The sequence below is a fragment of the Sander lucioperca genome, chromosome 12 (assembly GCF_008315115.2).
Source record: "Sander lucioperca isolate FBNREF2018 chromosome 12, SLUC_FBN_1.2, whole genome shotgun sequence".
Taxonomy (NCBI): Eukaryota; Metazoa; Chordata; class Actinopteri; order Perciformes; family Percidae; genus Sander; species Sander lucioperca.
In genome coordinates, this window is record NC_050184.1 from 8,897,858 (window position 1) to 8,922,789 (window position 24,932).

Below are 24,932 nucleotides of genomic sequence, written 5' to 3' on the forward strand. Positions count from 1 at the left end.
TTACAATTCCCAGAAAAATTCACAATTCGTTGTTTTCTCTCTTGTCTCTTTCTCTAACAATATAAAATCAAAATAAAACACATTAACTGTACATATGTACAAATCTCTAAGTGTAGAAATTGCATAATTTGCTTTCTTTTTCACTTTTCTTTATTTTTTTTTTATCTTATTTTTTTTAAATACAGCAAGAGATGCCAGTACTCTTGGGGCAGGGCAGTGTGTGGAGGAGAGCTCAAACAGTGAGAGGAGACAGAGGGAAGATATTAATCCAAATCCACAGTAACGCACGGACACAACAGATTCACGTACAGTAAGACGTCATTGCTCCCTGTGTTTTAGGTTTCCAGCCATTTGTTCAGCCAATGAAAGGACATACTGTACTGTACTTTGTATAAACTCAGGATTCCGACAAATATTCCATTTCAAAATGAAATACCTTTTCCAGACATTTATTTCATATCTGGGCAGTGAAAGTTTTGGTGTGCATCAACAGATATTAAATAGTCTCCAACACACCACAGCTACATGTAATTCTTCAGAGCAACAAATGACAGCAAGTGGGTTGCCAAAAAGTGACAAATGATGCTGAAGGTTTTTCTGAATATTACCACATTTGTTGTGGACCTTCCAAACGATAAAAACTGGATGTTGTCAGGTTTACCTCATCCGAATGTGTTATGACATGTTTCAAAGTGGGTGTCCAAAAGAACTTCTTTTTTTCGCATTAAATTAATAGTGACGTACAAACTATTAAAACATCTCACAGGACATGTGGAATCATGATAAAATGGTGTTTTCTGTGTGGCCAGAGGTTGATGTAAAGTGATTCATGAAACCTGTTACAGTGAACATAATTTCCTTGGCTTGTCCCATATAAAATATATTTTATACTGTGAAAGAAAAAGAAAAGCTCATGTCTGTTCCTTCTTATATTCTCTTACAGCACCTTCTGAAAACCCTTCAAAAACATTTTTTACACAACCACTGCGAATCTCTGCAAAGAACCCTTTATCTTACAAACAGACAGGGTCTGGTTTACTAGAATGAAAATAAATTCTACTAACGGTCGGACAGTGAGGGGCTCAGCAATAGCACTGTTGTCCAACATGCACTCAGACACATAAAAAGACACACACATCCACACTTTCAACAGAGAGCACAGTCAAGTAGTTGGGCTTCATCCTGACTCAGTTATACACTGATGAGAAGAAAACAGTGCTCTCGTTTTTTTTGTGTTTACTCATCGATATCATTCTAACACCAACCATAATTAACAGATATCTGATCACAATGTCAAGCAACCATTATTTTGTGAACTAGACCTAAGAGAAGTGAAAAAGTATCCACAAAATGTCTCAAGTTTTTTCTCCCACTTTTTATAAATTAACATTTCAGACTAGATCTCTCTATTTTTTTTTTTTCATAGTGGTTGCCATAACAATGGTTGACATGACAACGACATAATATTAGTGCAGTTGAATAAAAAAAAAAAAAAGAAAGGTCTAAACAGTGGTGAAGATGGTGGAGAGATTGAGGGGGTGGGGGGCGGCAGTATCTGGCCGCCTTTTGATTGGTGAAGAGCTCAGACTTACAACTCCCTCCACCAATCACTGCCTCTGGGACCTGGCGCCTCGTCGCCTCCTGCCGCGGACTGACCTCTCAGGCTTCAGCAGTGCTGTCTGGAGCAAGACAGAGAGAGAAACTACAGTCACATTGGCCTCATCTCCTTCCAGACCCCCAGTGGTGGAGTGACTGTACCACCGCAGTCAGAACTACACAATTATTCCCAGCATGGAACAAAAAGCTTTCTCTTCTTTAGCAAACCCTTCACATCTAGCATTTGCTTTTCACCCTTCGCAGGGTATTAAGAGTGCAGTGTAAGAGACAGAATACTACGCCTTTAAACTTCCGATGTCGGATTCTTGCCAGTTCTGTTTTTAGCACCCAGCTTTTTGAAGTCCTTTTGTGAGCTTGGAAACAGCAGTTGCGATAACAATCTCACCACAAGGCCCATATAAAAGGTTTTTGTTTTCTCACCTGCTGTTTCGAAAAAAAAAAAAAAAGAATAAACCTCTCAGCTTTTAGAAGTCCTAAAAAAATTTTTTTAAATTGAAGATCTACAACTGGGCATCTCCATCTGCTGATGAAGCTCCTAAAACAACACAACTAATTGGACTTTGGGGTGAAATTGTTTTCTCAAATGCTGCTTTTTAATTAATTATTTTTTCTTTTCTTTTTAGCTTTTGAAAAGATTCTCTGACTTTCTTTTAAATTGGTGTGTGCTATGCTGAAATTGCTGTGGTGTTTCTGCACACTTCGGACAAGCTAAGTAAAACACTTTAATTCACAGTTGCTTGAATGAAAGTATATCATATAAAGGAAAATGATAAGCAGCCATTTGTTGATATGACAATATCACACAGGATTACATTAATTTGTAACTCTTGGTACTCTAAATGCTAATGTCACCATGCTAACATGCTCACAATAACAATGCTAACACGCTGATGCTTTTTAGTGCTAATTAGCCAACTAGGTAAAGCTGAGGCTGATGAAATGTTTTGCAGGCATTTAGTCATAAAACAAAGTACTGAATAAATTCAAATTTTGACCTGATGATTCATCATGAAGGCGAACATGAATGTATGTACCACATTTCATAATAATCCATTCAATAGTTGTCAAGACATTTCACTCAAAATCCCAAATGTGAACCTTCTGGAGGTGCAAGAGGAAAAGTCAGAGGATCAGGTGCTAGCATGGCAAAAAAAAAAATCCAAGCTTTTGGAAAGTAACAGTAACATATTTGTTAAAAACTAAGGGGGGGGGCTTGTCTGACTCAAAACAGTTTGACAATACTAGTGAGAGGTAATGAAGACAATCAGTGCTGCTGATAATGAAACCTGTGTGTGTGTGTGTGTGTGTGAGAGATATATACATATATATATATTTATTTTAGGGCTGTCAAAATAACGCGTTAATTTCGATTAATTAATCTGAGAAAAAAATAACGCGTTAAAAAAAAATAACGCAGATTAACGCAGATTAATCCATTCCATATTGACGTTTGACCCGGAGCCGTTCTAGCCACCATTCGACTGTAAAATGAAGGAGGGAGACGAGAATGTTCTGCCTGGATCATTAACTGGAACATTTACTTGTAAAAATCTTCTTCCTGCCAACCCTGGCTACCGAAATCTGGTGCCACTGATATGTCTGCACTTCCCTCTGGTGCTCTGAAACAGACGATACAGGCAACACAAACACCGCTGCATGTGACGCTAGTTAACACTATACTCAACAGCAGCTAACGTTAGCCTACCGCTAGCTAGTTAAGTCTATACTCGACAGCAGCTAACGTTAGCCTACCGCTAGCTAGTTAACACTATACTCGACAGCAGCTAACGTTAGCCTACCGCTAGCTAGTAGCTGGATTAAACACGGTTAAAATGCTGACAGCTAACGCTAAACGGTGTAAAGTTTGACTGTGTTTTACTGTGACTCAACAGCGGGATGTAACAATCTGCAGCTGCCGAGCTGCCGTCGGAAAAACAACACAGACGGTGCGTTCAAGGAAACTGGTAAACTACAGCTTCGTGGTGCATTTGAAGTTATTGTAAATGTCCTTGGTGGTTGTTTTTGTCGTTCAACAGCAATTTACTAGTGAAATAAGTTATTGTTATTGTTATACATTATTATTAATGTAAACAACATTTAATTTTGACCATATGGCCTTAGCAATAAACAAGCCGTTCTTTAATGTCACCGACTGTTGTTTAGTACCCTTTGTTTTCTTTTCTTGTTTTACTTTCTTAAAAAGTATCGGTTCAGGGACCGTTAATTATGTATGCGATTCATTTCGATTAATTAATCACAGAGTCTGTAATTAATTAGATTAATTTTTTTAAATCGATTGACAGCCCTAATATATATATATATATATATATATATATATATATATATATATATATATATATATATATATATATATATATATATATATATATATATATATATATATATATATATAGTCACTGAGGGGGAGCTGGGTCTTACCGTAGCCTTGGTTTCCTCTAGTGTTGTAGCATCCATGTCTCTGAAATCCTCTAACACATTCTGTAGCCTGATACACAAAGCAAGAAACACATGAATACTCAATACAGCACGATACAACCAAATAAACATGATAGAACAGTCGCTAGGCGCAGGCGATTCCCTGTCTAGAGCATGTCTGAGACATTAACGGTTAACAAGACAACTTACGTCTGTTTCCTTTTCCTTCCTCTTCTGGCTCCACCAGCTGCTCCGGCTTGATCCTTTGGAGGTAAAATAAGAAATCACAACAATAATGAAAACATCTACAGGTATCAGTGGTACATTCCTCTTTTTACAGTCTTTGGTCCATACCATATTAAATTCTGGTGTCTCAGCAGGATAATTATGCAGTCCCACTTTGTAATATTAAATCTAGTTTATACATTTAAAGGAAACAGGAGACCCAGGCACTCACCCTTCCCTGTTCGGTGTGCAGCAATGTCCCAGCTGTCTCCTCATTGGTCCTCCCACTGCATCCATCCCTGGGACTGAGGTACCCCACGTGGGGAAGATGCCCCTGCCTATCTACTCCTGCCTCCACATAGGGGCACACAGCCGCAGCAGGCCCAGTACAGTCTGTCTTAGCCTCCTCCAAGTATATGGATGGCAAAGGAGGCTCTGGGTGGGTATGCCCCTCTACCATAAGCGGTTTCCTTTGTAAGGGTGACGTAGACCCATCCTCAGTGGGTTTGGGCGTCCCCTGGGCTGGGGAATGCGCTGCTGCCTCCAAGCTGAGTCGAGATAAGCATGGATTGCGGAGGGAACAAGCCCGACGTGGGCTGAGGGAGACTGGGGCACTTGCCTGGGGCAGAGTTGGGACAGGGGTATGGTGTTCCACAGGGAAAGAAACCGGTGGTAAGGCACAGAAGGGTGAAGTGGGGTCAGATGGCCCCATGTGGGCCCTGCCTTCCTGCTCTTTAGCACTGACTTGAAGGAAGGAGGTATAAATCGTGTCCATGAAAGAGGTGTAAGGATCAATAACAGACCTGCCCTCAGATACCCGCTGCTGGGTTGGGGTGTGTTCTTGGGCAGGCGCTAAAACTGGAGCTGGAACAGGACTGGGAACCACTTCGGCAGCCATCTGACAGGCTGGAATGTCTTCCTGTGGGGCAGGGCTTTGTGCTTCCTGCAATGTCATTGGCTTCTCTCCTTCTGAGGGTGGTGCAAGGTTTAGCTGGAGGAAAAAAGGGAGAAAATGAAGTTGTGGCAATCAATAACTGTCAAAGAAGTCCCAAAAAATATGTGAGGGAACAAACAATGAGTTTTCTCACTGAGGCAAAATAATCCAAAAGCTAACTATACACATTTCCTGCCATAAGGGCTGTCAAAAACAGTTTAAAAAAGTTTGGATATTTCTTTTAAAAAGCACACATATGTTTGTATATATTATATTATTATTATATATATTCGAATATCTATTTTTACGCATTAGTCCACAAGAGGGTAAACCAATACAACGAGAGACATAACTTCTTGTAATTTTGTTTCAACATAAACATGTCTTTTAAAATATCTACATACCTACACATTACACAATAAACAACTATTAAATGAAATATTAAGAATTAACTTAAATTAGCGATACAGCCTGCCACTGAAGACGTTTATCATTTTAACTGGCGAAAGCGACGGTCAGCGCCGGCTAAGAATGAGAATTCATGTTACCTGAATGTTTTATCCACTAAGCTTAATGCCAGTTACCTACCTGTATGTTGTTGAGCAAGTTGATAGCTCCATCAGGACCCTGCAGCAGAGGCATGCCCAAAGCAGAGGTCTGGACGGGGGGTAGGAGGATGGAACCTGCTCCAATCCCCAACAAGTTGTGGAGGCCTGTGATGCCAGAAAGGTCTCCTGCAAAGACACATTTCATAGATACGCTGATATAATGGCTTTCTGCTACATAACGCCTGCAATGTTTAGAGTTTTGATACTGAGAACAGTTGGTCGTGTTTGCTGGTATAATTTTAATTTACTCCTAACATACAGAGTTTAATCTTTAGAAAGAAGTGTTACACAAGGTGGCCACCAACTCACCTAATACAGCAGAATTAAGCAAAGTGGGCAGTAACTGTTGGAGGATGGGGTTGTCCTTGCCTTGAAGAGATAGGGGGATGAGGGTGTCAACACCAGCATCAGTGGGTACCTGGTGAGTAGAGTACAGTAGAGGACAGAACAAAAGCTTAGTTACTGAACATAGTTACCACTGAACTGCACTTTATAGTGCACTCTATTTTTAGAGTCTGTTTGTGTGCGTTTGTTTTTTTATAGCTCTTTTATTAGTTTTTAAATATAACTTATAAGTATTTATTTCTGTTTTTATTAATTACCACTGATGTGAAACAACTTTTCGTTTCTTCTGAATATGCAAGTACTCAGGGAAATGACAAAGTGAATTGAACTGAGTTAGAGTCTTAGGCAAACACATTACAAAAGAGTGATCAAAAAAAAGGAAAAGATGGGGTTTAAGAAATACAGAAAGACAAGACTCAAATGCAAATATAAAATTGTTTCCAAAACATGTGCATTAAAATCTAAATTACATTAATATAGACAGGCTGTAACCAACCCAAAACAAACTACCTATGTAGTTTGAGGAGACCTTCATTTAAAAACTCATTCAGAAAAAAACATATTTTAAAAAGGAAAACAGTTGATGGTTTTAAAGAAAAGAATCACCTAACACAGGGGGAAACAATGGAGCAGTTAAGGAAATGAGCTCAGGTTTTTCTAGGGAAATAAGGAGGAACTCAGAGGAAATAGCTATAGGAGATAGGGGAGCCTACCTGAGGTTGGGTATGTTGGGTTTGCTGTGCAGAAGCTAATTGGGTGTGGGGAGGTGGGTGGAGTTCGGCAGAGCTCAGGGCAGCAGTGAGCAAGGCAGGGCTGAGGGGCAGGAAGGTTGCGTGGGAAGGAGGAAGAGAGGCAGGAAGGAGCAGAGACTGGAGGGCTTGGATAGAGCCCTCAGCTCCTGGAGGAATGGGGAGAAGGCTCTGGGCGACCTCCAAGAGCCCCGCGCCTGATAGGGTTGATGGATCCAGGAGGCCAGAGGTCTTATCCAGGGTGAGACCCTCCAATGTGGTGGAGATGTTATGTGGCTGCTGGAGAGGAACTTCCAAGCTGACCTGGCTCAACTGACCCAGCCCAGATAGAGGTAACAAAGGTGTCTGCTGTTGCCCGAGCAACAAGGAGGCCATAAGCAGAGCCTGAAGGCTAGGTTTTTCTGTTAGCCCTAAATCAGCTTCCTGTCCTGGGGTAGGGGTTGAGGCAGGGGGTGGGAGCGGGTTTAGTAAGCCCAAAAGGTTCAGAGGCAGTTCCCCTTGGGCACCACTCAACAAGGGCAACAAGGGAAACAGAGGATTGTTGTTAATCTGTTGTTGCTTCTGTTGTTGATCCTGGTTTTGCTGCTGTGTCTCTTGTTGTTGCATCAGTAACTGCTGCTGCTGCTCTGCAAGAGTCTGTGGTGGTTGTGCATTGGCAGGGGGTATCTGCGCATGTTGCCCTCCCAACCACAGCCCCCCTAGTTGCAATGAAGCCAGGACTGTAGGGTCCAGGAGGGATGGTAGACCTCCTGTGGATGACAGCAGCTGAAGCAGCTGCTCTTGGTTCATGAAGGGGAAGGCCTCTGCCAGAGGTAAGGGAGAGGTTGAGTCGCCCACAGCTGAAGGTGTTTGAGGACTGTGATTGTCCACGAGACGAGAGGAGAAAGCGGGCCCGGGGCTCGTGGCTGCTGGAGGTTTGGTCACTATGGAGATCTTCGAGTCCACACATCTAGGCTCCTCTGGCCCTATGGGACACATAAGTCATTTACATCTGCTCAGGCTGACTTATAAATCAGTAAACAAATTGTTAACAAGGGGTCTTGAGCTGGCAGTACGCAGTGTTTTACACAGGATTTAACCGTGGTGGTTGACATGGTGGTGGCAACCATGAGAAAACTGTTGTACCCTTTGCCCTGAACCATTCTAAGAAATACAACCATCTGTAAAGCCTGATTTAAAAAAGGTATAGCTCATGACTGTACACAGTTCATATTAATCACACTTTGAGTAAGACGTGACAGTATCTTGATATCTACATAGGTACAATTCCAGTATGTTGTAAATATCTACAAACCATATTACTTTAATATGTATTCAAAGTTAAGGTTTTATCTTCCAAACTAAAAACACATTTTAGACTGAAAAATATTTTCACCTGCAGTTGGATTTTCTTGGGAAGACATCACAACATCAGTGGTACGGTCGGAGGAGCTGCCCTCTCCCTGGGGTACAGTGGATGATGCTGCGAGAAGGGCCAGGACATGGTTGCTAAGGTCAAGAGGCTTCGGGGAGCTGGATATCGCCATAGAAACACTGCCTTGAGAATGACTCAAGTCCACTGATGTAGGATTGCTAATACTACTAATATCCGTTGCCTGCGGTGAGTCTTCCCGCAATGGTGCTTGGGAAACGGAGTCTATTGTAGGAATGTGATTTTCAGTCGGTTGATGCTTGTCTGAGGGAGTGGGGAACGTATGCTGCGATGGGCTGATGCTGTTGTGTAAAGCTAAATTTGAGTTGGGCAGCAGTGTAGAAGGAGAATGTCTCTGTAGAGGACTTGATTTAGTAGGCTGAGGACGTGATTGAGACTGCACTGATCTGAACTGAGAGGAAGTGGGGGGAGGAGAAAGCGGCTGTAGCACCGAGGGTAGAAGATTAGTGTTACTGGTTCGGCACGGTGACCGAGTCTGTGGGTGCCTGACGTTAGAGTGAGGGGCGGGAGAAGAGGGTGACCGTCTGGGGCTCTGTTTATTAGTGGGTCCACCTCCTTCAATAGACACAGATCCTGGCTGAGCTGAAGCAGAGTTCAATGCTGAGGCCTGTGCGTTCTGCACACTGAGCAGGTGTAACAGAGCAGACAGAGGCTGGGTTGGAGGGTCCAAGCCAAGAGGTGAATGTGTCAGGCCTGTAGTGAAATCCAGAGCCTCAGTTTGTCTCGGAGGCCTGGAAAGGTGTGCCATCTGTCGGGGAGCAGGGAGCCTTGGCATCTGCCCGGGGAGGAGATGATGATGGTGGTTTTCTAACATGGCAGCATTCTGGTTCTGCACAGCTGAGGTAGAGGAGGAGTGCGAGGAAGAGGGGAAGGAAGAGGAAGAGGAGGATAAGTTGATAACTGTAGCAGAAACGGCGTCTCCTGGCGGGGTTTTACGCAGCCCATTAGTCAGCTGCTGGGTGTCTCTTAGCATGCTGAGCACTGTGGGAGATCGCCGCTGCCTCTTTCTGTGCGACGCACTGCGCTCTGCTGTGGGAGGCAGGTGGGGCAAGGAGGAAGCCAGGGACTGGGCCAGAGAGTGGGATGGAGGAAAAAGGACAGAGGAGGCTGCTGCAAGGGAAGGATGGGGAGGCCTAGTAGAAGCATTGGAGGAGGGAGGGTGGCTGTTATGTAAAGTGCTGTTTGTTACCTTTGATGACTGTTGCTGCTGTGCCTCTTTCGAGACCTCCAGAGAAGAGGGCAAGCTCACGGGGTTGCTGGCCACATTTGAGCTTGGGCCCTGGGTTATCTGGTTAGCCAGCTGAGCTTTGGCAGCTGCAGAGAGAAGGCTACTTGCAGGGAAAGAAGCTGGGTGTGGCAGCTTGACCTGATGGCTGTGGTGGTGGTTCAGAAATGGCCCCAGAGGTAAACTAGAAGTCCCTGCAGAGTTCAACCCAAAACCTGGTGGTCCTGTGCTAAGAATCGGACTCATGGCACTCTTTAAGGGCTTCGAGGAGAGAGCATTAGGGTTGCTACTGCTTTGGTTGGTCAGTGAGGAGGGGTTATTAGGGATTAGGAGGTGGTGGTTATTAGTGCTGCCGTTGCCTGAGTTCTTAAACTGCTCCAAGATGTCTTCCAGCTTGTACTTGGGAAAGTGGGGGCTGGGATTTGGGGAGCCATGGAGAGGAGAGTGTGGAGAGGAAGAGGTGGATTTCCTCCTCTGAGGCAAGTTACTTCCCATCAGTCCACCTCCTGCTGCTGTTGAGCCTCCTCCATGATCAGAGAGAGCGGAAGGAGAAGCTGAAGGGTGGCGGGACCGCTGGTGAGGAGACACACAGTTCATGTTATTGACAGAGGGAGAGGGAGAGCGAGAGAGGGGGGAGCCTCCCACAATGACACCATGAGGATGATGAGCGTGAGTCTGTGCTCCTCTTCCTCCACCACCCATGGCCATAGGGGAGGAGGGAGGAGGTGAAGAGAGGGGCCCGTGCCGAGGAGAACCCGGAGTCTCGGGGGTTTTGGGTGTTCTTTGACCTTGAGGTGTGGGGGTGCGGGGTGACCTCTGGGCAACGCTGTACGCTGGGAATGAGGAGGTGGAGGAGGAGGAGGTGGAGGAGACAAGAACAGGAGGAGGATGGGGAAGCCTTCTCAAAGCATCGAGGGGGTGGTGAGAGTGTGTGCCTGTGTGAAGGACAGGGGAGGAACCATTGTAAGGGTAAATAAAGTGGTAGGAAGATTTGGGGCTGGCACAGGGGTTTATGTGGATGTTGCTGTGGGGTCGAGCTGGGGCCGGATGGAGTTTGGGATGGTAAATGCCATGGTCCTCTTCTTCCTGCTCAACAAGTACTCGCTTTGAATTGCGGCTGTCCACTCCACTGCTCATCTCTGAAAGACACACAACACGCCACACACACAAACACACAATGGGTTATGGGGAAGTCACTTTCATAAAAAAGGTATTGCATACAGTCTATGAACTGAATACTGAAAATTAAACTTCTGCCATATCCAAGTGCTCAGGAGGAGCATTTGGATGTTTGATTTTGATGCTTGAGGTAATTGGAAAACATCCTACTCCCGCCCACTCCTGTGGTGATTCTGATCACACACCATAAAAAATGTTTTCTATTAAACATCTGTCGGGCCCTTACCACAGGGAAATAAGACATTTAGCTGTTTCAGTTCATACTGGTTTAATCAAAATAAATAAAAAAGTCTATCTAAGCACGGACATCGGAAGACTTCAGAAAGAGAAAGGAAATGGGGGGTAAAGGAAAGTGAGGGAGACACTAAATGGAAACATCTGATTCTGTATTTCGGAAGCATGTGGTTTACTGGAGGACAATGTATTTACATGTGTGGTTAAGCCCAATAATAACAGCCTCTCATACTTTCATAAATTAAATTTCCATCTCTAATTCATCCCACAATGATGATGATACTGACAAAGCGCTCCCACACACAGAGTAAATTTGTGTTGGGTCCTGGGCCCAACACCAACCATGACCTGCAAGATCATAGTCTAATTGCAGGTCTCTTACATTACTGCACACACAGCACACTCAAATCAATATAATAATTTGGTGTTTTTTGTTATAATCTAACACACATAAACTAGAGAAACCTTACAAATTAATAATGATGCCGATCAGCATCCATTAAGTGAATCTGTAGAAATTAGTATAGAAGTATATAGAAGTATGAGTATAGATTTCTTTTTACACACTGTTTGATAGTACACAGGTACAAGAGTAGCATGTCTCAGTGCTTCAAAATGTACCTGGATGATGAAGGTTGGCAAAGGGCAGCTGTGAGGCCTGCATACTCCGACACAGAGCAGCCATCGCCACCACTTTCCTGCGGTGGTTACACAGTTTGGTCATGTCCTGCTCTGCTTTGCCTAATGGCTGGATGTGCTGCTCCACCTTCACTCCCACAGTGAAGTTGAAAACCTGTTACCAGATAAAGGAGGATCAGACAGAATTTAGATAGGACTCTTTGCATAACATTTCATCAAAACTTAGGACAATTAAGGGCACTAGTTGGGTATTTTACACTCATAATAGGCATAGTCCCACAAGGATCATTGCAGACTCTCCGCACTCATATTTTTATGATGAAAAGGTTAGCCATGATTCCACACAGTTGCGGAGTTAGTGAAAAGTTAGTCATAGATATTAATTTAATACATTTTACAATTTCTCTATGCAAACATGTCTGTTATTAGAAGCTAGTTTAAGTCGTGTTGCCTACAGCAATATCAAAACAGCATGCATTGATATCCTCAGTGTGTGAACAAAAACCCACCACACTGATCAAAAAGTTTGAAGAAATTAAAAGGTCATGGCCATGCTGTTAAAATATGTGTATAATGTCACAGAGTTACTAAATCTTAAAACCCTATAATGTGTGTATTTTGTCTGTATTGCCAAGGCTTACCACACACACACACACACACACACACACACACACACACACTTAAAACTTATAGACCGGCTTTACCTTATGGATGATGAGTGGACACTCAAGACCACATTTGCAGGTGCCATCAGTCAACAGATAGGTCTTGACCTCGTCCAGAGAGGATAGGGCAGTGCTACTGGGACTATAGACAGAAGACAGAGACAAACTGTAACAGAAAACTCTAAGCACACTGAAAAAATATGAACACAGATATGTTCAAAGCCCACCAAAGATCTAAGTTGCAAAGCTGAACACACAACTTAAGATCTCATATATACATCTTATGGAGATTTGAACAATTCAAGCACTTCTACAAGGCTACGTATAGAAACTGAAAGATGTAGTGTTTAACAGTAAAAACACCAGGCGCGTAAGCGTCACATATAGGCGCATAGCACAGGGAAGGACGGACAGAAGGAAGAAAGAAACAAATAAACAAAGAGAGAAAGAAAGAAAGAAAAAGAAAGAAAGAAAGAAAGAAAGAATTGTGATATAGATTGTGATATGAATACGATATTGTTATATTATATTATCAAGCGCATTGCTGCTTATACAATCAAGCTTCTCTTCATTTGACAGGCTTGAAAAAAACCTGACTCTTTCTTCAGATGGTTAGTGGTCCTAAGCAATTTCATATTTCACACACTTTTATTTTGAGCAAGATCCAAACCACTGTTCAATGAAAAATGTGTATTAAATCAAATTGAATTAAACTCTTCCGATCTGAGCTGGCCAAGGAAAATAAGGGAAATGAAGGTCTTTATTAGAAAAAAAAAAATACTGATTTCTCAAACAAACCCACAGAAGCCACAGTCTTCTTTGCCAGTAATATCCCTCCAAATATGTTGGCAAAACCAGCATTCCTATTTCTCCAGAACAAATGATACACACATTCATGCATGTATACTTTCATATTTACCTTGCACAGCAGCTGGATTCTCGCAAAATCACGAGATCATGCGAGAATCGCAGGAACACATATCACACGAAAATCCATCTTGTCAGGCTTCAAGTAATATGTTTGTGTCCGCAGAGCAGCGGACCGAACCAATCAGCACCCTGTGAGGAGTTACTGGCAGCTACGGCCGTGGTTTAGGTGTGTGTGACGACTGCCACTGTTTGTTCAAAACAACAATGGCGAACGTGATAGACAGATGGTTCATCCAATCACCTGGCAGGTATTTTTTTTGAAAGTGACAGCCCTTTCCCAAACAGTTTCCAATCACGGATTCTCAGATGGTTCTGTTAACAAACCATCTGGCGCGTCACGTTACATTTTTATACCTTCACATTAAAATCTTTTCTCCAAAGATGAATAAACATCAGCAATAAGCCTTCAACTGAACCAACGCACCTGACATAGATCACCTGCCCGCCCTCCACTCTCCTCTGCCAGCCGATGGGGACGTGTATTGCAGTGGTGTGGACCCCATCCTTGTCCCCACTGACAGTCTCAGTGCCTCCCATCATTTTGTAGCTGCGGCCTGCCAGCACCTTGGAAAAGCAGCAAAGTGTTGATACATCTTTCTTTAATCCCATAAAATGAAGTTACATTTGTTTAAAGACGTACTACAGCGTCAGTAGTATTCAAAACTGAATTTACTATTGTAATCTTTCAATTTAAATGTATAGTCTGTATCACATTTCAATATAATTTTGGAATGTCACCTTACCAGAGCTTTAAAAACAGTCAAGTTTTTTAGTACGGCCCAAAATCTGCAAAGGCTCACAATTGAGCTGAACTTCTTTTAAAAATGTATGTATGCATGTAGTTGTATGTGGTTTGTTGTGCCTCACTGTGAGTCACTAAATAAGTAAACACATGCATGCATAAAATAGATGAAGGAATGTCTGTGTTGAAGTCTTCAGGATATCAGTGTTCTTTAACCTGCATGCCAAATGTGTAGGCCACATCCATCTGATTACACAACACCAAATGTCAACGTCACACATCAAATATTACAAAATGTAACCTCGGCACCATGATGACATCAGCCTAATTTTCATGAAGAATGCTATATAATAAGGGCTGCCAATTAAATGTATTGCACGTTTTTAAAGTCAATTACTGAAAGTGTACTTTTTAGCTGTCCTTTATGTGCCCAAAAAGGTCTGTCAAAGTGCTCAACATTTACTTTACTCCTTTGTGTGTGCTCCTTACAATTCGGGAGTCTAATTAATGTAGAAACCCAAAACATAAACATATCACCACTGGGTGTGGCCAAGACAAAAGGAAAAAAGTTCTGGTTTGCTGTCAAGGTTAAGTAATAAAAAATAGAATAAATAAAGCAAATTTAGCATACCTTGTCATCTTTGAGAAGCCAGGATCTGTTTTGGCTAGGGTATCCACTGTCCAATGTACATGCTGGTAGGTTAGAAGCACACAGACTGCCAGTAAAATCTGACTTGATGCCCAAACACCTGGACTTATCTCAACTTCGACGCAAATCCTCAAATAAGATGATAACTCCTGCAGGTGTATTTGTTGAGTTTACATTAGAGTAGGGTCTTGGATGAAGATGGAGAGCCTGCAAAGAAAGGTGGAGGTGGATTATGTAATCTGACAGGGACAACTAGGGTAAATAATTCATGTAACAAACCATTTCTTGCAGTTAATGTGTTCCAAGCATATTTCCAAAAATGATTACATCAGATGCATTACTCTTCCATTACTCTCAAAAAGAATACAACTTCAGAGCAAGCTGCGGCTACTTTGAAGTGGGAGGGTGTGTTTGGATAGGCCCGTGGTTTACTGGATGTTTAGCTACGATATAAGCAGCTGCCTTTCCAACAAACAACATACAAGCTAACGCGCTGGCAACATGAAAAGAACTTGAAATACAATCTCGATGGAAGTCGTAGTTGAGATTAAGTCGACATATCTGCAGTGTGCAGCACTCTCACCAACTTAAACGACTGATAACGGCAGGCTAGCAGCTAGGCTAACAGCTAAGCTAGCAAGCTACCCTACTTTGTACTATGTTGTCGTGACAGCTGTCAGGCGCACAAAACAATCCGATGTAAAAGTCTTGCTTCTTAGCTACGGTTACAAGAAACGAGCCAGACGCAATACTGCTTCGCAGAAAACCCCCTATGAATTTGATCACCAGATTGCACTTACTTATTGACAGCCGTTCGCCAACATTGGTAATGTTAGCAGGACCTATGAACCTGTTTCTGCGCGTCAAGCTCTCTGTGTTGGCCAAGTTTTGGATACTCGCTTTTCTGGCTCGCGGGAGAATCAGGAGTTAGCTGTCAAGCTAACGGACTAGCCAGATAATGTTTTGAAAACGGCCGATACTTTAATAATTAACTGTAAAACGAACAATTTCATCATTCAAAACGCGTATCGGCGCAGTCAATCAGCTCTAAGCGTTTATGCAACGTCTGCCATTCCGATTTAAAAACAAAGGGCAATAACGCTTCATTTTACTGCGCCTGGTATCTCGGGGCTAACGCTATCAGCTAGGCTAACAGAGCTAACTGGCTGAATTTACTTGATTGTGGAGTGTCCCAACAAGACTGAAGGATGTCCCGCACCGGTGCACAGTTATCCAGCCGTTGCTTTGGTCTCTGCTCTCCTAAACCGTCTAGCATTCAAATGTATTCCGACAACCATAGCGATCCATGTAATCCCAAATTCACAGTTTCCCACTGTTTTTTTTTTCTTACAGATTCCGAGCAAAAAAATAATGGAGTTTTCTGTCGGGCATGCGCATTCAGCGCTCAGGGAGTATTGTACCCGACATGCAACGGGACCTTTGTAGTGTTCCAGACAGAAATCAGTGCGGAGCTCCTTGATAGAGGACATGATAATGAGAATAATAATAGGCCCGTGATACATGTCTGCAGTTCACAATAATGGACTAATGAGCACCTGTCTACGCTGAATTGTAGCCCAGATAACATATTGTTTATCAAGATACAGAAATTAAATGTAAGTTAAAAATGTAGGCCTATTTCAATGTGTACAATTTATCAATGCATATCACATTATATAGGCCTACTGCTGCTCAGAGGGCCCTTTCATGTTTTCATGTTTGCTCTAAATATAATAATACTTCCGTGCATAGACTACCTCATTGTCACATTATAGAAATGTCTGTCAAGGCAGTAAAGTTATTACCTTGTTTGTGTGTGTTTGGTGTTGTCTGTGATTAACATATTTCAGAAAGCATACACTGATTGTAGTAAAGAAATAAGCAACCTAGTAAAGCAGGCAACTGCCCTGGGGCCCCAGACCCTCAGGGGGCCCAAAGGCTCCAGCTTCACCATATGGCAATTAGTGTGTGGTAGTTAGATTAATTACAAATTAGTTTGGTAATACTGTATGCACATTAAAGCACAATATAAACTGAAATGATGAAGGCCTTAAGGTGACATCTGAATCATTACTCTTGTAGTGGGGCCCTCAAGATTATTGATTATTAGTTTAAAAGTAGCCTTCATTAATTCAGTTTCAGGCTTGCATGGTGTTAGTTCCAAAATATATATTTGTGCCTTATTAAGTTACCAAAATGTAGGCTAATACATAAACACTGGTTTAGTGGTCAGAGGCCCACAGCTCATGTTTACCCCGAGATGGTTATTCTGGCCCTGAGTTCGGTGACCTGATGTTACCTATAGCACCTCCAACAGGACAAACCTTTTATTTTCAGGTGAACCATCAAAACACACATTTGCGGTGCACTTTCATGCACCAAACATGAAGGGGAAAAAAATTGGTTTTTGAGACCCCATGACCCACCTCTGAAAACCTCCACAATCAGGGTCCCTGTGACTTAATCAACTGTTCTGTTATCTGCTGTGAAAACTGATGTGAACTATCAGATAAAATGTTTAATAATAAAAGGTGATGCACAGGTTTATGTATTGTTCTTGGTCTCCCAGGGATAAAAGGACAAGGACCGTGAGCAGCATGAAGACAGAGGGAGAAAAGGTATCTGATTTCCCCTCGTCATCGGTGCTCACTCTGAGGTCCCCAGCTGTTGCAAACAGTCAGCTTGACATATGAGTGCTCAGCCTAGCACGCACACAAACACACATACAAACACACACGAAAGCATAGATAGGTATGCGAGTATACAGACATATGCATCACACCCGAGCCTAAAATCCCTTTGGAAATCACCAAAAGATGCTACAGAGGGAATAGAGAAAAGACCCAGACTGTGCGAGTGTTGACACATAATTCAGGGGGCCTGAAGTGAGGAGACAAGTTGCTCGGCTGGTTTGTCAGACTCAGACCCACTGGTCGTCCAGCGCTCCAGTCATCGGCAGCAGGTAAAGGACTCACTCACAGACAGATTTACCCACACTCTGAATGTTGTCATTTCTTCTCTGAGCCGCGTGAATTTTGACAAAAGGTATGTTTCAGTTTGAAGTTTGAGTTATCCCATTACAAAATATATTTGCACGACAAAAGCATGTACGTCAGTTTATATAATTTAATTTCAGTAATGCAGTAACATAAAGCTGTGAAATACTATGAATAACTGCAGTATTAAGATAGTTTTGCCAAATCACAAAGACTGATTTTTATTGCTGTCATACTTTCGAGAATTTTGCTCTTCTTGTCCTGACTGCCAGAGGCACCCAAATTTAGCTGTGATGAGATTGAATTTCACAACCCTAGAATAGTTTGGGTCAAGCAGACAAGTACACTCACAGTTTGTGTGTCTGCGAGTACATACATGAAACTTTTTTGGTAATACAGACACAAAAATATATCTATAAAAAAAAAGAATATATCTATTTAAATATATCTGTGTGAGCTGTGTTTCAAACAACTGTTTATGCTAATCTCCACATAACAAACACCACATATAATTCCGCTGTGTATATATTTTTTTAAATCATTATCCTCTTATAGAAGATACAAGATAAAGATAAAACACTGGGTGCCATGCCAACATTCATACATGACAATTATAAATGCTAAATAAAATCTTACTTTATTCAGTTGTGTCTCTATGAACATTTTAAATATGCACATATGGCTTGTGGTACGTGTTGATTTTACCAACCATGCCATACAACAGCTGAAATAGTTAAAAAAAAAAAAAAAAAAACTTTTTATGCACTGTATTTGAGGTTAAAGAGAAACAAGACAGACGTTTAGTTCTTTAATAAATTGCTTGTTTTTCCATTTTTCCCCCCACTAGGGCAAATAGAGTACACAACCTACTAAAACATTTTAAACTGCTTCAAAAACGTATAAGATAAGATCATCTTTAACCATTTATCCCTGATATCATTAATCTGCATTACTTTTTGCAAAACTCTTCACAATTATTTGCTTTAGAAAAAGTAATAAATATGTATTTATCTTTGTAGGTGGGGCCGTGCTGACATTATCCACCAAACATCATGGACCAGTGAGTATTTCCTGAAACCAGTCCAATTACCTCTACAATACGAATATATTGCTTGCTCTACTTTGCCTGCCTGCACCTCTTAACCAAAAAACACGCATGCAGTACAAAACCCCTCCTAAACAATAATGATAAAGAAGCTCCATGTTAATTTGAGAAAATGTGCCATAAATAATAATAAATAACACTCAACTATTTTGAGGTGGAATGGCAATTTGATATCAGCACAAAGCATGTCGGTTACATCAGGTCACTCTATGAGGTTGTACTGTGAAAACCTTCTAACCCCATCTTTGGCAATTTTTATGTTCACATGTCCTGTATAAGTGTTACATGTTTAAAAACGGAGAAAAAAAGTTAACACATAGAGAGACAAACTTTTCACATGAAAGTAATGAATGTAGCAGCATTCATGATTTGATGGCTCATGGCTTCGTATTTTTTTTTCTTTGTGTGTGTGTGTGTGTGTGTGTGTGTGTGTGTGTGTGTGTGTGTCAGGGAGGAAGACAAAAACTCTGTGGATTTCCATGACAACCCTCCAGCTCCTGACAACGTAGTGAGAGAGGACGGAGACACAGTGAGTGACAGGACCATGTCAACCCCCCACTGTTAGCAGTACCATTCCCGGGTTGGTTTAAAATAGTCACCAGCTGCAACAGGAACTCAGTGCAGCGTCCACTGGAAAAATATAAGCCTTGGCTTAAGTGTTTCTGTCTTGTATCCCCTGTGGGATAAAGTAACGCTGCTGGCTGATCTGTGAGGGACGACTACTGTTAGAAGACACAAAAAAGTAGAAGATGAAGCAAATCTTGTTTAATATCACATGACATAAGTGACTGTGAGTGCACATCCTTAGAATACTTCACCGTAGTTATGGTTAAATCCAATAGAAGTCACTTTAAAAGAAGATGCACAATTCAATGGCCGTCCTCTTCAGAACAGACTTTTACACAGAAATAATACTGACTCTGGACCGGTCATTTGTTTTGGTGGGTACATTATTTTTTAAACCAACCATTTTTATAGCAGAAAACTCTACACAATGCAAAATATGCATCATGATTTTATACAAAAGGGATATCAAATGACAAAGTGGGCGACACAAGAGCAAGACAACTTTGACTCTTAATCACTGTCCTTTTCTAATCAAATTCTTTCCCCTTGCAGGCAATACTTCCCTGGAATCATAAAAACTTTGCCCTTGTATTGTGTTTAGTAAATGACTGAGATATGCCCTTTGTGTGTCCAGGTCTATTTCATATATGATGAGGAGGTGGAGGTGGAGGAGAAGGAACCAGAACCTCCTCCTCCTGTTGTCCGAATCAACGACAAACCCCACAAGTTCAAGGACCACTACTGCAAAAAACCCAAGTTCTGTGACGTCTGCGCTCGTATGATAGTCTGTATGTATTTGAAATCATACTTTCTTATACATGTGTGTATGTATATACACATTGTGTATATATAGTATACATGTTTTCTACATATCATTTTGAATCTCAGTGTCTGACTGACCCAGTTGCTGTTCATTTGTTCATTTTTCAGTGAACAACAAGTTTGCTCTGAGGTGTAAAAACTGCAAGACCAACATCCACCACTCATGTCAGTCCTATGTCGAGTTCCAGAAGTGCTTTGGCAAAATTGTGAGTCCTGGTGCTTCTGCTCTCATGCTCTATATAAAACAACAATGCACTGTATCTAGACCAGGGGTCTTCAAAGTTTTTTAGGCCAAGGCCCCTTCAGCTGATAAAGAGATGGAGCAGGGACCCCTTACCATTTCTATTGTATAAAATTGAGTTGCAAATTAAACTGGGCCTACAACAAGGCGGCCTAAAGCCTTTACACAAACCTTTTTATGGTGCATACAATACTAAGCTATTAAAATAATAATTGTTAAATTATTCATATATTTATACATCATGTTTTAATGTTAATATGTGGCACAGTGAATCCTTAAGCTTAACTGTATCTGTGGATGGCTACCTTATGGCTACGTTATGGCTATCTACCTATAGGCTAGTAAGCCTATCATCAATGTTGTGTAAATTAAAAAAAAAAGATTTATCTTTAAAAAATAATATTTTGGATTCATGGTAATGTATATTTTCAGACATACGTATATATATATATATATATATATATATATATATATTTTTTTTTTTTTTTTAACTATCTAACAATAATTTGGTGGCCCCCCTGCAGCAACTCTGAGGACCCCCTAGGGGTCCCGTACCCCCTGTTGAAAATCTCTGATCTAGACAGTAGTACTGTAGACCACTAAAATGTATACAGATTCCCATGACTTTACCCTTGGTGAGTCATATATTCATAACTAAAGTAGCTGGAAATAGTGAAACTTGATGTGCTCTATTTGTTTCCTGTAGCCACCTGGCTTCAGAAGGGCCTACAGCTCCCCGCTGTACAGCAGTGACATACCAGATCCAAGTGAGTCCACTGAATGACAATATGTCTCATGTATATCTAGGCTTCTTAACCTTTTATCTTTAGATTTTCGTGAAGAGTACAGCCTATTTGTGATAAAGTGTATAATCTAATTAGCAGTACTATAATTTAATTTTCTGGCTAACTACTCTGTCTGTGACCAGACAACCCGAACCGGAACGACCCAGTCTTTGACACCCTGCGTGTCGGTGTCATCATGGCAAATAAGGAGCGCAAAAAGAATGAAAATGACAAGAAAAATGTGAGTGTACAATAAACTTGTTATCAAACGGCAAAGCCTAAAATCCTCAGATAATGTTTTTAAGTCATTCATTAAATTTGCCTCACACCAGTAGAGGAAATTGGTGAAGCATGAATCCACCCATAAAGGTATTACAGCAAATATATTGTTTAGAAAGAATATAAAATATGATACGGTACGGTTCTGATTAACAATGTTTTCCCCTTAGCTGATGGTGATGATGGAGGAAGAAGAAGAGGAGAACCAACGGCCCAAAGAGAACGAGGAGGGAGGAGAAGGTACAAAGAAAATATTATGATCGTTAGAAGTTCTCTGTGGTATAGACTACGCTAGTTGTGGTTATAGGAATAAAAAAAAATTGCACATTCTTTCATGGAATTCATAAACATTTTAAAAACTTCACAAAATGTGTTTTCTTTAAAGTGCAAAACAAATTAAAAAGTCACAAATTCAACAAAGATGTTACGTACCCAAAATAGTGAAGATAACATAAGTGGATTTAAAACATAAGCAAGAAATGTGTTGATTACTCTGATGTTCATACAGGGAAACCTGATGATAAGAAGGAGAAAGGAGGAGACAAAGCAGATGACAAAGTAAGAAAAAATGTTCAGTTGCACTCTCAAGCAGCTACTAAAAGTACTGATTCTATCTACCGGCTGTAATACAGTACATGTGTTTGTTATACTTCAGTTGTCATATGCAGTAGCATCTGTGCTGTTTTGTCAACAGAGTAAAGGTACATTCTCCCAGACCCACTATTACCTGGCTCTCTACCGCTTCAAGGCCATAGAGAAAGACGATCTTGACTTCCAGTACGTTTGAAAGATGCAAATATTTCCCAACATGCAGAAGCCAAATTACGTGCAGTACAAAGCATTTTTTATTCAATTAAACCTACCTCAATGTTCACTACACTACACTTTTTATATCCAAATGTAATTGTTAAAAGACATTTATGTTTATTATGTGTGTGTGTGTGTGTGTGTGTGTGTGTGTGTGTGTGTGTGTGTGTGTGTGTGTGTGTGTGTGTGTGATGTGTGTTGTGTGTGTGTGTGTGTGTGTGTGTGTGTGTGTGTGTGTGTGTGTGTGTGTGTGTGTGTGTGTATTAGCCCTGGTGATCGTATCACAGTACTGGATGACTCCAATGAAGAGTGGTGGAGGGTGAGTTCTTTTACTTCAATTCAATTCAATTTTATTTATAGTATCAAATCAACTAACAAGAGTTATTTCAAGACACTTTACAGATAGAGTAGGTCTAGACCACACTCTATAATTTACCAAGACCCAACAATTCCAATAATTCCCCCAAGAGCAAGCATTTAGTGCAACAGTGGCAAGGGAAAAACTTCCTTTTAGGCAGAAACCTCGGACAGACCCAGCCTCTTGGTGGGCGGTTGTCTGCCGGTGCCGGTTTGGGGTACGATGAACAGTGCAATAAAGATAATGGAACTATGACTAGAAATAGTGGCTGTAGTAGTTCATGGCGTAGCAGGGCACTGCAGGGCGTAGCAGGGCGCCGAGCAGGACCAAGCTGCAACCATGATTTAGGTGCCGTACTTATCCAAGGAAAACTGTGAGGCGAGAAAACGTAAGGACTCCGGGGAATAAGCTCCCCAGAGCTAAATTAGTAACAAGCATTTCTGGGGCATGAGTGTACACAGATGGAAAGAGAGAGAGGAGCTCAGTGTGTCAAAGGAAGTCCCCCGGCAGTCTAAAACTATAACATAACTAAGTGCTGGTCCAGGGCAAACCTGAGCCAGCTCTATAAGGGTTGGTAGATGAATCTGACAACTATGAGGAGAAGCACAGAAAGGATTTCATTTAAACCCTTGAAATGTGCTGTTTCAGTTTTATGGTAAACCAGTTTCAGTCGTGTCCCTTTTGTCATTCTCCTTTTCTGTAGAGAATGAACTCAAAGTCTGTTCACTCTCTATTTCAGGGAAAGATGGGGGACAAGTCGGGCTACTTCCCCACCAACTACCTCATAAAAGTGCGTGCATCAGAAAGAGTTTTTAAGGTGTTACGTTCCTTCGTAGGGAACAGAGAGATGGGTCAAATCACACTGAAGAAAGATCAGGTAACTGCACTAATGTGTGTGTGTCTGTGTGTTTTGCTAAACTTGTTAATGTTTTACTGACAAAATAACTGTTATAACAGTTGTAGTATCAACACATACAGTACAATTGGTGCATGGTGAATCAATTCATCTGCTGTTGTCACTCTGTGTTTCAGATTGTGGTTAAGAAAGGAGACGAGAAAGGCGGCTACTTGAAGGTCAGCACTGGACGCAAGCTGGGCTACTTCCCTGCTGATCTGCTGGAGGAGATCACTGTGACATAAAAAGCACGACATGCAATGAAAGAGCCTGCAACACACTTTAAAAAGTAGCAAAAATTGGAGACATCACTGTTCAGAAGATCCTCCTGATCTTTTCTATAGTTGTTAACCAAAACAAAATATCAAAATGAGCTCTTTTTGTGTCTGTCACAGCAGAAATGTATTTCCTGTGATGTATCTGTGACTTTGACACAAAGTGAAGCATGAGAAAGGAGAGAATAATGATTCACATACATTAAAATATTTGTAAGAGGCAATCAGGTGATGTATTGGCTTTGTCGTGACTAGCATGGTAAAACAAAGGTCAGATCCCTTAAGTTACTACAGCGATTATAGCTAGCATAAAGGAGAACAATTGAGACAACCTGGAGAGCTTGCGAGAGGTCATAAATGAATGCATTATTGATATGAAGGCAGACAATTAACTCTAACTCATTCATTCTAAATCAATTTGACAAAGTGGACAAAGAGAGTTCATGTTACATCTCACAGCATATTATTTAAGTTTGGCCATAACAAAACCTCTGAGTACCCTTCATTGTACTTTCAGGCTAAGTATTTTTATGATAGTTATTATTGTCTAATAAAATATCGAAAGACTTGTTTGCTGCCATTTTCAAGGCTCTCTAGGTCCTATATAGTTACTTATAAATACTATAGGGTCCAAAGCCATTTCAACATGTACATTATGTTAACAAAAAGAGTGAACAGTGCAAAGACAATTTCCTAGATTGGGCTTGTACAAAATTTCACGTTAACCTGACAAACTGAAGAAAGGCTATATGAAAACAAATTGTGTATAAAAACAGAAATACTGCTCAGAATGGTCTCAAATGTTTACACTATTTGCTGCTAATAAATTGAATGCCTGAAGTTTAAATGTTTCAAAAAGGAAACCTGAAGTGCACTTAAAAAGTTCCTGTGAAACATCCTTTAATATGTTTCCAAAAAAGGCAATGTGGTATTTAAAAACAAAGGAAGAGACAGAGAGATGCAGAGGGGCCTCTCTTGATGTGCTGGATAGTAGCACTTGTTACTGTTGCTGCAAGTTATCCATAGCTTACAATGGCGTTTTAACTCACATCATATCCTGTATTTATGTTAAGACTGGCAGCTGCAATCCAGTTAAAATTGAGTTTGAAGTTGGAGTGGGATTATCAACTCTGGACAGAAAAACATCATGTGACCCAGCAGCAAATATCCTTCTAAATAAAATGCATCAATAT

General features: G+C 41.3%; 2 protein-coding genes across 6 annotated transcripts; one reads left to right on the forward strand and one right to left on the reverse strand.

Moving 5' to 3' along the window:
- Positions 1-149: 149 nt before the first annotated feature.
- On the reverse strand, positions 150-16,023 carry mbd6 (methyl-CpG binding domain protein 6). Of its 3 annotated transcripts, none has more exons than XM_031286926.2 (13): positions 15,786-16,023; positions 14,592-14,816; positions 13,643-13,782; positions 12,328-12,430; positions 11,606-11,777; positions 8,290-10,710; positions 6,879-7,879; positions 6,130-6,238; positions 5,801-5,946; positions 4,511-5,269; positions 4,264-4,316; positions 4,057-4,123; positions 150-1,679 (listed from the first exon to the last, which is right to left on the reverse strand). In XM_031286926.2, the coding sequence occupies exons 3-13, from the start codon at positions 13,756-13,758 to the stop codon at positions 1,608-1,610; spliced, it is 5,019 nt and encodes a 1,672-aa protein (XP_031142786.1). In that variant the 5' UTR covers positions 13,759-13,782; positions 14,592-14,816; positions 15,786-16,023; the 3' UTR covers positions 150-1,607. The 3 variants fall into 3 exon arrangements, with proteins under 3 accessions (XP_031142786.1, XP_031142787.1, XP_031142789.1); XM_031286927.2 differs by lacking the exon at positions 15,786-16,023 and adding an exon at positions 15,410-15,758; XM_031286929.2 differs by lacking the exons at positions 14,592-14,816; positions 15,786-16,023 and adding an exon at positions 13,208-13,403 and having other exon boundaries at positions 13,643-13,763.
- Positions 16,024-17,286: 1,263 nt separating this feature from the next.
- On the forward strand, positions 17,287-24,932 carry stac3 (SH3 and cysteine rich domain 3). Of its 3 annotated transcripts, none has more exons than XM_031286903.2 (13): positions 17,287-17,654; positions 18,625-18,665; positions 19,161-19,239; positions 19,912-20,065; positions 20,208-20,305; positions 21,047-21,107; positions 21,269-21,366; positions 21,575-21,644; positions 21,913-21,962; positions 22,099-22,181; positions 22,479-22,530; positions 23,309-23,446; positions 23,602-24,932. In XM_031286903.2, the coding sequence occupies exons 2-13, from the start codon at positions 18,658-18,660 to the stop codon at positions 23,707-23,709; spliced, it is 999 nt and encodes a 332-aa protein (XP_031142763.1). In that variant the 5' UTR covers positions 17,287-17,654; positions 18,625-18,657; the 3' UTR covers positions 23,710-24,932. The 3 variants fall into 3 exon arrangements, with proteins under 3 accessions (XP_031142763.1, XP_035864348.1, XP_031142762.1); XM_036008455.1 differs by having other exon boundaries at positions 17,287-17,575; positions 23,602-24,319; XM_031286902.2 differs by having other exon boundaries at positions 17,287-17,571; positions 23,602-24,319.